At 53.4% G+C, this 12,665-nt stretch overlaps 1 protein-coding gene across 9 annotated transcripts in view; it reads left to right on the top strand.

The window, feature by feature from the left end:
• Positions 1-12,665, top strand: part of FANCA (FA complementation group A) — a 32,852-nt gene that overhangs the window by 14,270 nt on the left and 5,917 nt on the right. For 5 of the 9 annotated variants that reach the window (XM_030227448.2, XM_050978883.1, XM_050978888.1 and 2 more), the window contains 17 exons: positions 150-210; positions 302-351; positions 1,394-1,470; positions 3,562-3,666; positions 4,144-4,322; positions 4,752-4,822; positions 5,915-6,014; positions 7,027-7,226; positions 7,360-7,456; positions 7,837-8,013; positions 8,992-9,065; positions 9,580-9,708; positions 10,123-10,222; positions 10,437-10,609; positions 10,876-10,981; positions 11,797-11,856; positions 12,206-12,310. In XM_030227448.2, coding sequence (XP_030083308.2) covers positions 150-210; positions 302-351; positions 1,394-1,470; positions 3,562-3,666; positions 4,144-4,322; positions 4,752-4,822; positions 5,915-6,014; positions 7,027-7,226; positions 7,360-7,456; positions 7,837-8,013; positions 8,992-9,065; positions 9,580-9,708; positions 10,123-10,222; positions 10,437-10,609; positions 10,876-10,981; positions 11,797-11,856; positions 12,206-12,310 — 1,864 coding nt within the window. The remainder of the gene's footprint in view (positions 1-149; positions 211-301; positions 352-1,393; positions 1,471-3,561; positions 3,667-4,143; positions 4,323-4,751; positions 4,823-5,914; positions 6,015-7,026; positions 7,227-7,359; positions 7,457-7,836; positions 8,014-8,991; positions 9,066-9,579; positions 9,709-10,122; positions 10,223-10,436; positions 10,610-10,875; positions 10,982-11,796; positions 11,857-12,205; positions 12,311-12,665) is intronic. The other 4 variants (XM_050978889.1, XM_050978887.1, XM_050978891.1 and 1 more) reach the window with 2 other exon arrangements.

Below are 12,665 nucleotides of genomic sequence, written 5' to 3'. Positions count from 1 at the left end.
CCACTGGCCAATCTGAACCTGGTTTGTCTGTGGTTATGCACCTTACCACGCACATGTTGTATTTGCAGGAGCCAGATAGCTCCTGAGGTGTGGAGATGGCACTTTGGACCTTTGGCATGGTTAATTCTTTGCTCTGTTTATTTTCTCAGCATTTTCAGACGACCATATTACACTTCCTGGTTCCTTCCAGCCCTGCTCAGGCCCCGTGTGGTCAGTGTTTGGCTTTTTTCTCTCCCCTCCCTTTGCCTGGGTGTTTGTACACAGACAATTTGCCCCTGCCCTGCCTTCTCCTCTCTTGCAGCTCCCCAAAACCCCAGATGGACGAATGGCTTTTATAGACTCCTTAAAGAGGTATTCACACACCCCAGTGTTGTTTTCTGTGCTGCTGGGCTTTCTCTTTGGGACATTTGATATCAGATTATCAGAGGCTTTGACACCTTGGTCACAGCCAACCTCTTGGCAGGGCTTGGTGGCTTGCAGGTCGTGCGTGGAGCAGCTTATCTGGGTAGTCTTCAGGTGTGTAATCAGTCCTCTGGCCACTGTGAAATCTTTATTTAGGAGTCCCCCTGGCTCCAGGCCAGGTACATTTTTATGCAAATCTTGAAGGATACAGCTGAAAACAAAATTTCCCCAGGAATATGAGCTCCCTCTGTGAAAGGCTCTTTGGGAGGGGAGATGGGGGGAGTGAAAGATGAGACTTGAATGTCTGCTAATGCTCAAGGGGCACCAGGGTGATGCCTCAGGAGGACACAGCTCCTCTCAGGAGTCCAGCTGGCCCTGCCTGCATGTTTAAAAGGGCTTTTCTGCACTGCAGGAGCAGCTTTAGTTTACATCCAGTAGTTCCTCTGTAACCTCTCATGAAGGAAGAATGTTTGCAACACTGCCTGCAAATGAGGTGCTTGGCCCTGCCTTGTCATTCCAGTCTGGCTCTAAAATTAAAGGCTGGATCATTTAGTGAAATTAAAGTAGTGAGGGAAGCAGCTGAGTTCTGGGGAGCCTCCTGGGACCAGCTCTTAGCACTGAGTGCTGCCCTGCAGAGAGGAGGTCACACCTTGGTCTCAGCACGTTCATGTCTTACATCTGTGCATGCTGCACCTCACAGCTCACACTCTTATGGGATCTTAGACATCAGCCAGATAGGAAACAGGCATTAAAAGATTAATTGATGGCATGTGCAGTGTTGGGTTTGTGTGTGCTACACGTGTGCAGTGCTTGCTGTGAAAGCTCTGGGTAGAAATCTCTGCCCCTCTTGTCAGATGATTAAAAATGCTTCAGATGCTCTTTATGCTTCAGAGTCCCTCTAATTACATTTCACAGAAGGGCTGTTGTTTGTGCTTATTTAATAAAGGCAGTTTGTGGTTGTGCAGGGTAATAAATCTCTTCTTTTTCACAGAGCTGACAAAATACCTTCAAACTTGTACTCCACATACCTGCAAGCCTGTCATGCCATGAAAGAGAAGGTGTTACAAGGTAAAAAATGCAGCCTTTCCTCATGGATCAATGTGAAATGGTAATTTTTCCACTGCTGCCCTCCTGAATGGAACATTTTCAAAGATTTATGGGTGAAAAGGTGTTTCATCCATATAAATAGGTGTTAAACCCTTTATATTGAGTTGAGCTGTTAAATTCTTATTCCTGCAATGACTTTTTCTGCCAGCCCTGCCTGGGTGGGATTTTTGCAGTGCCTGGGAGCCCTGTGCTGTGCTGAGGCTGCAGATGCTGCCTGAGCCTGAGCTGGCTGAATTCCACCCCCCATCCTTTCCATGAATCAGCGTTTGCAGCCTGAGCTGGGGATTGCTGTGCTGGGAGCCTGCTGTGCTGATCCCTCAGGCAGTGACACTCCTGCTTCTTGTGCTGCCCTGGCATCCTCTTCTAAGAGGGGATTAGGGAGACCTGGGGCTGGGAAAGGATTGCAGCTCCTGCTTTGCAGATGTTTGGGTGGGAGGTGAGCCCGGGCCCCATCGCTGCAGCTTTTCTGGGCAGGGTTATGGATGCTTAATGAGGATGTTTAATGAAGATATTTAATGAGGATGTTTAATGAGGATATTTAATGAGCTCTGCTGTTGCTGTCAGCAAGTGGGTGCTTCAAACACACCTTCCAAGGGTTTGCACACAAGGCAAAGGTCAGGCTGGGCTGCAGGGACGGCTCCCAGAGTGTGGTGGGAGCAGTTCCAGGTTCATGCTCTGATCTTCATGTGGGATCAATGTGTGGCCGGGGCCTCTGGGGCTTCCTGGGGATGCTGTGGCTGCAGAGGCGGGGGCAGAGCCGGCCTGGGCACCACGGGTGTGCAGGGGATGGGCTGGAACCGCGGGGTGGATCCCTGTGGGATGGATCCCTGCAGGATGGATCCCTGATGGGATGGGATGGGATACCTGATAGACCAGGATGGATCCCTGCAAGATGGGAGGGATCCCTGCAGACCGGGATGGATCCCTGAGAGATGGGATGGATCCCTGCGGGATGGGATGGATCCCTGCGGGATGGGATGGATCCCTGAGAGATGGGATGGATCCCTGCAGGATGGACCCCTGCGGGATGGATCCCTGTGGATCCCTGCAGGATGGGATGGATCCCTGCAGGATGGGATGGATCCCTGATGGGATGGACCCCTGATGGGATGGACCCCTGATGGGATAGGATGGATCCCTGTGGGATGGATCCCTGTAGATCCCTGTGGGATGGGATGGATCCCTGCAGGATGGGATGGATCCCCGCTGGCCGGGATGGACCCGCAGGATCCCGGCAGCCCCGCGGGGTCCCGGCGCTGCCGCTGAGCTCTGGTGTCACTGCCCGGGCTCTGTGCCGCCCTCCTGAGCAGCCTGAGCCCTGTCCCCTCCTGTCCTGTGTCCCCTCCTGTCCTGTCCCTGTGCCCTGCCCCATCCCAGGTGGGCACAGGGCTGGCACTGAGGGCAGGGCTGAGCTCTGGGTACCCCCAAACCCCACTGGCCGTGCTCGTGCTGCACACCCAGGTGTCACTGGGCTCCCAGCACCTCCTTTTCCAGCCAGTATCAATGCCAGCCTTTGTCATTGCTGTTCTTGCTGCTGGGGGATTCATGCCTGGCCCTGTACAAGGAGCTGTTCCTGTCTAATGAACTCGGGGGGGGGGTTGGGGCTGTGGCAGTCGCTGCTGGCATCTCTTTCTAGTGGGAAAAGGAATTTCCTTTTATTTCTTCTCTTGAACGAGAAGCCAGAGTAGCATGGGACATCTGGAGAGGCTGATGCTGTACCCATGCTGTGATGTCTGTCTGCATTCTGAGCCTGACCCCAGTCCTGAGGACAGCAAATGTTTCTGTGAGGGGCAGAGCTAAAGGAAGTGGGAAGAAAACTCTGAAAACAAAACTTTTTTGCCTCTCATCTTTAAAAACCGAATTCCTTCTTGCAACTAGGCATAAACCCATAAATTATTAATTAACTAGCACATTCTGAGTGTGAAAACAAAGCTCTGTGTGTGGCAGACTGACAGTTTGGGGTTTTGTTAGAGCTTCAGGAAAAGTAAATTCTGCTGCTGCAGAAAGTGCAGGCAGAGATTGCTGAATGCATTTCCTCTCCTCCCTGTCCAGATGACTCCAAAGCAGAGCCCAGCCATTCCAAGGAGCCTTTGGAGCAGCTGAAGGCTGAACTGGCAGTGCTCAGGACTCTGGCTGTGCAGCAGGCTCAGTGGGAAGGTATGAGGGAGTGCTGCTCATTGTCCCAAAAGTGCCTGGGTAAAGTGTGGCTGCTGCTGGCCCAAGGCACAGCAGGAGCTGCTGCCACTGGCACCTGGCAGTCCTTCAGAGCTGATAATCCTTCCAGCTATGAATATGTGCATGTGAATGTCTGAGGTGCTCCTGCCTCTTTGGGGCTTATCTTTGTGATAATCACTCCAATCTCGGTGCCCCACTCCTGGGGCTCACCTCCTGGCCCTCTTTGGAAAGCATTTTCCCCTCTGGTGTGAAAACTGCTCCCGAGGTGTGCTGGTAGTTGTATTGGTAAGAAATGATCCTGTGGATGCTGATCCACTGCGTCCCAGCCGACATTTTTTGCTTATTAAAGCTTTTCCTAGCATACTTCTGACTCTGATTGATTCGAGTTTATATTTTGCTTGTTCTTGCTGCTGTGGGGGGTTGTGAACGTTTCGTGCCTGCTGTCCCCTGTCCCCGCAGAGGTGGCAGCTCAGCTGGCCGTGGTATCCGACAGACTCCGCCGTGTCCTGGGTGACAGCAGCGAGGACAACGAGGCTGCTCCTTCCAGTTCCCCGGTCCGGGTGGCCCTGCCTGCCCCGGGGCTGGCAGCCTGTCCCCAGAGTGTCCCTGCCCCGGGGCTGGCAGCCTGCCCCCAGAGCGTGAGTAGCAGCTGGCTGGGTGGGGCAGGGCAGGGAAATGCATCTGCATGGCTTTGGCTGCAGGAAATGCACTTCTCTTGTCTCCCTCACCCTGCCCTGCACACACTGTTCCTGTGTTGTAACCACCTGGAAGCTGCTGGATGTTGGGATCTGGGATATTTTCTCAAAGGCTTTCCCCAGCAGCCTTGCCCACGTGTTTGCTGTGTGCTGGGGTCATTCCTGGCTGTTATGGGCTTCATTTTCCACCCTTAGTGGCAGTGGATCTGCACAACTTGGAGTGAATCTCATTGACCAGTTTGTTTCCTTGTTTTAATGTCAGGAAATGTAATTTACGCAAAGTAGAAAACGAGGCTCAGGCATCCAGCCTGACAAGCAGCAATTAGCAGTGTGGTTTGATCCCAGGTTTATTCCTGGTGCCTTTTATTCCAGGTTGTTGATCTTCTGCTGACATCATTCTGCCAAACCCTACTAGCTGCTTCCTCTTTCAACCCTCCTGACAGGTAAGAGGGGAGTCCCAAGGGTAGGAGAACCAAAGCTGGGTGATGGGCAGAATCCCAGCCCTTGTGCAGGGCTGAGGAGGGCTCTGGCTGTTCACAGCCCTGCTGCCAGGCTGGCAGTGCAGTGAAGAGTCTGCACTCCCAGAACCAATGCACCCTGAGGCACATCAGTAAATAAACCAAGTTTCTCTGATCTTACAGATCCCTTCAGCAAAGAGGCCTTTGGCTCTCTGTGCTCTGAGCCAGGGGTTGAACACCCCCCAAACAGAGCTGGGTGCTTCAGCCCAGGCTGGGGCATGGCAGTGCAGCCAATCCCTTTGGTCCTGGAATTCCTTCCCCTGGCCTGGCTGGGGAGCAGAGGCAGCAGTGCCTGCCCTGGGGCTGGAGCTCTCCTCCTCCTCCTCCTCCTCCTCCTCCTCCTCCTCCTCCTGGAGCCTGTAAACATCATGGGCAGCATGTCAGTGGAAAATCACTTTGTTGGGCAACAAGGGCGTGCTGAGGAGCTGGCTGGGCTCCCAGCTGCTCTCCCTGTGCCTGGGCAGCCAGGGCATCCTTCCCTCTCCTGCCCTGCTCTGCCCTGGAGCAGATGAATCACTGGTAAACACCTGGCTGGAAACTCCCTGGGACAAACAAAGTCCCAGGAAATGGGGTCTAAGCACAGCTCCCCTGGCCTGCTCTGAGGATGGGTTTTTCTGATCTGGGTGGGAAAATCCCTCCCTGCCTCTGCTTTACAGCAGGGCCCTGTCACAGCAATTCCTTCCTCCTTTGTGTTTTGATGCCATTTAATGCTGAGCCTGTTTGCCTGTGCCCCAGGCAGCTCCTCCTGTCCTCATTGTCACCTCAGAGGCCACTTTGGCCTTGTGAGATGCCAGCAAGGCTTTGAGATGCACACAGTGCCATCCACTGAGGCAGGGCACTGCTGGGGCTCTGCTCAGGGACCCCAAAAGTGCCCCTTGCTTTGAGCCCTGGGTGGGATGATAATTGTGCTGTGTTTACAGACAGCCCTGGAGCAGCTCCAGGCTGTTTAAGCATCTTTAATTACCTGTGCCTGTGTTGGGGATGAATTTAATGAGCTTGTGGTTTCCCCTGCTGCAGGCAGGGCCCGTGCCTCTCCCTGCTGGTGAAGATGATGTGTGGACACAGGAATCTCCTGCCTGCACTCCTGGGCAGGCTCTGCCAGCTCATTTGTCACCAGGTCAGCTTTCCAACCAGCAATCCTGCCGAATTCCATCCTGCTCCATTTCCTGACCTGGGGGGTGTGGACCTGTCTGGGCTGCACTGGTGGGGGGGACTTCACTGCTTTCCAAAATAAAACCCCTCCAAAAAAATACCCCTCCAAAAATACCCCTAAAAAAAACCCTCCAAAAATACCTCTAAAAAAAAAACCTCCAAAAAAACCCCTCCAAAAATACCCCTTTAAAAAAACCCTCCAAAAATACCCCTAAAAAAAAAAACCCCTCCAAAAAAACCCCTCCAAAAATACCCTCTTTTGGTCAGGGAGTATGAAGCTGCCCTCAGGAACACGAGGAGAATTTTTCCCTACAGAAACCCTGCTTGTGGAAGTTTAATGCATTCTGAGACATTTGAACAGGAGCTAAAATAGGCAAGTTTAGGGAAGAGACAAAAGAGAAATGGTAGAATGCTTCATTCCTGAGCTTCCATGTTGAATAATTCAGTTGTAAAAGTTTAAAAATAAAACTAAGATACTCCTGTCTGGGCTGCAGCAGGGCATGGGTTTGTCATTAAAGATTGGCTTGGTTTATTCCCTCTACCCTGTGATCCTGCAAGGGTGAGAATAACAGGCTGATGGATGAAATTAGCTGTCAGAGAGGCTAAAAAGCCTTGAGAATCCCCAAACCTGGATTTACAGTGAATTATTTCAGGTTTCTGCGTTACAGAAACCTCCAGTTCTGCTGAGGGTTGCTTCTCATCTGCTCGGTTTTTGCTGCACTGCTGGGGATCAGAAACAATGTTCTGCTCCTTCACTAAGTCTGAGTATTTTCAGAAAGGTGTTTTGGTACAAAAAAAGGTATTTCAGAAAGGTGTTTTGGTACAAAATGTTACAATAATACAGGTGAAGTACTACAGTGTGAAATACCAAAGAATTAAAAGTGTTACAATGAGATAAAAGGTAAGAATTTTACCAAGGAAATGTTACAAAGTTACCAAAAATATCTTTCCTGCTCTTCACTTTTTTTACCTTCCAGGGCCCTTCCCTCGGTGCTGCTCACATTTTAGGTCTGGCAGCTTTTGTGGTCCACTTAAGTGAATGCAGAGCTTTAATTCCTGGGGTGGAAGCCACCTCTGGGGCCTCTCAGGCTGCTCCTGGAAAGGCCCTTTCTGTCTCAGAGTACTGGAGCTCCTTGCTGGTGTGCAGGACAGAAGAATCATTTGCCTTCTGCTTGAGGTGAGATGGGGCACCCAGCCCCTCCCTGCTCCCCCAGGTGTTTGGGATGCTGGGAAGGCTCCCCTGGAGGATTTCCAGAGCTTGTGGAGGTTGAACCCACCAGCCAATGGAGTTCTTTCCTTTTCTCTCTCAGGTTTTGCACTGCAGCAGCAGCTTACCTGATGTGCAAGTTTTCATCCTGCTCTCGTGAAGATTTTTGTGCCTTGGTTCCTCCTGGCCTGATTAAAAAGGTAAAAGGGAAAAAGTTTTGCTGCAACTTATGAGAAAGTTCAGTCTCAGCCCAACTTCCTGCTGCAGGTCCCTGTGCAAGGGTCGCTTTCACCAAGAAAACAGAGTAGAAATACATCTGTGTGCCCTCCCCTCTGCTCCTTGGGCAGCTGCACCAAGCAGAGCTGGCTCTGGGGCTGGTTCTGGGGCAGCCTCTGTGGTTTTATTCCAGCTGCAGCCCCTCCTGCAGGATTTGCTGGTTTTATTCCAGCTGCAGGATTTGCTGTTTTATTCCAGCTGCAGGATTTGCTGTTTTATTCCAGCTGCAGGATTTGCTGTTTTATTCCAGCTGCAGGATTTGCTGTTTTTATTCCAGCTGCAGGATTTGCTGTTTTTATTCCAGCTGCAGTACCTGGTGCCACGGCTGAGCCTGGAGGCTCGGGGAGTCCTGTGTGAGGAGGCCAAAAGTGCCCTGAGCTGGAGTTCCCTGTCCTGCCCCTCTCTGAACTACAGGAGGGCCAGCCTGTGCTTGTGGAGGCAAGCAGGCTTCCAGGAGCTCTTGAAGGAGAAGGCATTCCAGGTAGAAATCTTTTCCATCACCCAAATTCACCCTCTAATTCTCCCTTTTTTAGATCTGCCCTTTGCAGTTTCCTCATTGGTGATCAAAAGCTTCTTGTGAGAGCTGAATGCCTGAAAGTAAGAACTAAATACCTGGAAAGTTGTCTGGCAGCTGAGTCATGTGGGCTGGCTGTTGTTTGATGGGGATGATAAGGTGGAAAGAGAAAACCAGAGGTAAAACTTTTGTGTCCTAGTTCTTGGAAAGGCTTGGCAAGCTGCAGGAGCTCAGGAACTGCGGAGCAAAGGCCTGTCCATCACCCTGGCTCCCTGCTGTGCTCCCTGGGAAGTGGTGGAGAGGCAAACAACTGGAAATCCTTGCTTTTCTGGTGCCTTGTGTAAATGGCAATGTTCCCCTGAGCCAGCCTGGGTTGCCTGGCTCAGCCTGGCTCAAACCACCCCAGCTCTTCCCTTTGTACCACCCTTGCAAAGTCTGATTTGACAGACTCTCTTTTTTTAACCTACTTCCTCTAAAACCAGTTTGTCTGTGCAGAGGGGTTGGTGGTGTTCCTAGGATGACTCCTGGTGCCTGGCTCAGTGTCCAGGGCTGGCACACCCTGTGTTCCAACCTCTCTGGGCTGCTCACCCTGTCTGACTGAGGGGCTTGGCTCATTTTGCCTTCATTTCTAACAACACAAGTTCGTCCTGGGCCTGGAGGTGCTGAGTGTGTTTGGAAATGTCAGAGGAGGGGGTGTCAGACAGGCTTTATGAGCTTCCCAGGGAGTTTGGAAGGCCAGCAGGGTTTTTAAAAACCTTTTTTTATAAGAGAAACAGCACAGGAACTTCCTTGGGTTGATGTCTCTTGTTTCATGTCTCTCAATCCCCACGGGATTGTGTCTGCAGATGAAGTGAAGTGGGTTTTGTGCTGGGCAGCAGGTGGCTGCTCTGCTCAAGTTATTTCCCTTGCTGTGCTTCCCTGCTCCTAAATCCTGGCTTTTCCCAGCTGTCTTTCAGAGAGTGGCTGCTGCTGGAGCTGGAGGTGTGCCCTGAAAAGGACATTCTCTCTGCTTCAGAGAGGTAAGGCCAAGGGGCTCTGCTGGAAAGGGAATAGTCCAGGAGTGTCCCCTCAGAATGAGGGAAAAGCACTGAGGATCAGGAAGTCACTAAGCTGCAGGATACAAATGCCTGCTGCCTGCTGTGGTTTGTCCTGAGTTCAGGCACTGCTGGAATGAGCTCTGTGTGTGTTTGCACCTGAGCAAGGCCAGCCTGGAGCTGCCTGCTCTGGTGGAAGGTGTCCCTGCCATGGCAGGGGTGGGACTGGATGGGCTTTAGGGTCATTTCCAGCCCAAGCCATCCCGTGGCTCTGGGGGCCTCACCCTGCATGTGCAGCCCTTCCAAGGCACTTGTCACCAACCCTCCCTGATCCTGGAAGCCAGAGCTGGGTGGGGTCTGCTGGAGGGCTCCTTATGTCTGTACTTCCCTGGAGCTTTTATCTGAGCTCACATCACTCCCCACTCTTGATGTGTCAGCTTCCCTCTGCATCAAGGGAAGGGCACCATTCCAACAGATTTCCTCCTTTTCCACACTGCAGACAGGATTTCCATCACTGGGCCATCTATCAGAGGTACCTTCCTGCACCTTCTGCTGCTGGGGGCTGTGATGGAGACCTGGAGAAGGCCTGTGCAGTCATCCTCAATGCCATCCTGGATTCCTCTCAGAGGTACTCAGGGCCATGACTGCCCTTCCTGGTGGGGCCCTGAGGCTGTGCCCTGGGAGCTGCTCCCTTCCTGGGGCTGGGGAACCCTTCCCTGCTGCTCCGGCTGGAAGGGGCACTGGGAGGTGGCCCTGTGTGACTCACAGGCTGTGCAGAGCATCTGCTGTGGGTGGCAGAGGTCTGGGGCTGCAGCCACAGAGAGGCCCTGTCTGGCTGTCTTTTTAAAGCTGACTTTGTACTCAGCTTTGTGTGGCCAGACAAGCACCAGTGCCCCGGGGCGGTGGCTGGAGCTGGAATATGAGGAGGAAGCTTGGGGGAGAGCCACTGTCTCAGCTACAGCTCATTTATGGCACAGTGTTTGAGCTCTGTGTTCATCTGAAGGATCTGACTGGGCTTGAGCTGTGCTTCTCCCTGGGCTAGCAGGGGCAGTGCCTGGTGTGTCCCCAGTTTCAGGCTGGACCTGGGTGCCTGTGCCCAGTCGAAGACGTCGCTGAGCCCCGAGATGCTCTGCAGGCTGCAGGTGATTTCACACCCTGGGGTGGGTGTTTAGTCCTGGAGCTTGGCCAAAGTTCATCCCCTCATTCCTCGCTGCAGGCGAGGCTCTGACCTGCAGCTGAGGTGTGGGGGCTCAGAGGGGTTTTTCTTGTTGGTCTCTGGTTGCTTCAGAGAAACAAAGGGGGTTTGGGAGCAGCCTGGTGTGTGGCCCTCACTGGTTTCCCCACCACCCTGTTCAGGAGCTGGTGCTGGAGCTGAAGTGCAGGCCAAAGCTGCTCCCTGGCTGCTCAGCTGCCCAGAGACACTTCCTGTTTGAGCTGCTCCAGGGAAGGCTGACAGGCAGAGATCCAGAGCATGGATCTGCTCTGGGAGAGCAGCTCTGGAGGCAGCAGGAGCTGCTGCTGCACAGGAGGTAAGAGCAGGCCTGAGCACTGGGGATGCCTCCAGGGCAGGTGGGGTGTGCAGTGTCCTCCCCTCTGCTTCCACAGCAAGTGACAGGGACACTGCATGTCATGGGGACAGCCTTGCAAGGGATACCTATTCCCTGGCACCCACTGGCATTAGCTGTGTTTCCATGTGCCATCTTGGGCTGCCAGCTGCCCTGGGTGTCACACACCTTCCTGGGAGGCTGATTCTCCCCCTGACAGTAACTTCAGTTCTCCTTCTTCCCTGCCCAAGGATTCTGCTCGGGCTCCCTGCATCCACCCTGGTCACCACGTGCTGGAAAGGGAACAAAGCAGTGCTGGACTGTGACAGCTTCTTTTGTTTTGTGAACTCTGAGCTGGTAGGTGTTGTGAGCCAAATGGTGGTTGCTCATTGCTCAGTGCTCCAGATAAAGACCTTAAATTTGAATTTAGGGAAGGAGGTCACATCCAAACTGCCCAGGAAAGGTGTGGCTGCCCCATCCCTGGAGGTGTTCTAGACCAGGTTGGAGCATCCTGGTCTATGGAAGGTGTTCCTGCCCATGGTCCCTTCCAACCCAAATCATTCCATGATTCTGTGACTTTTTGGGTTCATTCATTTGGAATTGTGGTGGCATTTGACACTATTAAGAGCAAATCCCTGGCAGTCCCTTTGTTTGGTGACGTGGGTTACAGACCAGCTTACAGGGCATCTGTGGAGGCCTGGGAGGGGCTGGGCATGAGCCCTTCTCCAATCCCTCTCTCATGCCAGGGCCTTGAACTGTTTTGCTGTAGAGTGAGATCCTCCTCATCCTCCTGAGAAACATCCAGGGACATCCCTGCAGCTTTCTGGGAGAAGATCATTTGACTTGCAGGTCCCTCAGGACCCTGCTCTGGGCTCCAAGGAGAGCTGATTTCTATTTATCCATCCTGGCTGGCCTTTCCAGGCCCTCCTGTGCTGTCACATTAGGCACAGCCAGGAGCCTCTGTTCCCCCAGGACTGGGACTCCACCTGCTCCTGGGGGTAGGGGCTGTGCAGCCCAGCCCTGCTGGACCCCCTTCCACCAGCTGAGCTCTTCAGCAGTCACAGGGTGGCTCTGTGCTGGCTGAGCCCCGAGATGCTCTTAGGAAATGCTGTTCCAAAGGGAGGGAGTGATGGTTTTGTTGGTTTTGTTTCCCTGCCCTGGTGTTCCTGCAGAAGAACGTCAGCTCCCGGGGCTACGCGCTCTCCTACGGCATCACCGCTCACTTCTTCAGGGTAAGGCTGCTTCTGCCCGCTGCCTCCTGGCCCTGTCAGAGCTTTCCCCCGGCACACGAGGGGCAGGAGGAGCTCTCCTCCTTTGCACCCTCCTTTTGAGAACTCTTGATGCAGTGCTGAGAAGAGCAGTACCCAGGAAAGTGAGGGGGAGCAGCAGAGGAGGCGGTGCTGGAGCTGAATTTCAATACAATGCAGCAGAGCTGCCGGGGGAGGAGCTGCTGCTAGATGTTTCTTCTGCTGAGCCGTGCTGACCCCTACAGTTGTCTCTGATTAGTTTCCACAGCTCAGCGAGGGACTGCAGCAGCTCAGAGGGATGTGTGGAGCCATCCTGTCACTTGTCCTCTTGCAGGGCCTGCTGAGTGCCAGCCTGGACTGTGAGGATGCAGCAGAAGGAGTCAACCAGGCTCTGGCCACGTGTCAAACCAAGTGTCCCGTGGTGCTCCTCTCTGCAGCGGTGACTGATCTCATTTTGGTGCTCTGATCTGGGCAAATCCAGCTCCAGCTCCGAGAGCTGGTGTTACACACTATCCACGTGTGAAACATTCATCAGAAATTCTCAAAGCCTTTGGAAATTGGCAGGGTGATCCCAGCCCTGGGCACCCCTGGTCCCAGCCCTGGGCACCCCTGATCCCAGCCCTGGGCACCCCTGGTCCCAGCCCTGGGTGTCCCTGGTCCCAGCCCTGGGTGTCCCTGATCCCAGCCCTGGGCTCCTGGGGTGCTGCCACAGGGGCTGGGTCAGAGTGGGAGGCTTGTCCTGGTCTCTGATGCACAGTGTGGGCTGTTGTTACATCCAAGCAACCAAAATGCCC

Source organism: Serinus canaria, chromosome 11 (genome assembly GCF_022539315.1).
Source record: "Serinus canaria isolate serCan28SL12 chromosome 11, serCan2020, whole genome shotgun sequence".
Lineage (NCBI taxonomy): Eukaryota > Metazoa > Chordata > Aves > Passeriformes > Fringillidae > Serinus > Serinus canaria.
The sequence above is the reverse complement of the archived record's forward strand: the minus strand, read 5'-3'. Positions and strand labels throughout refer to the sequence as shown.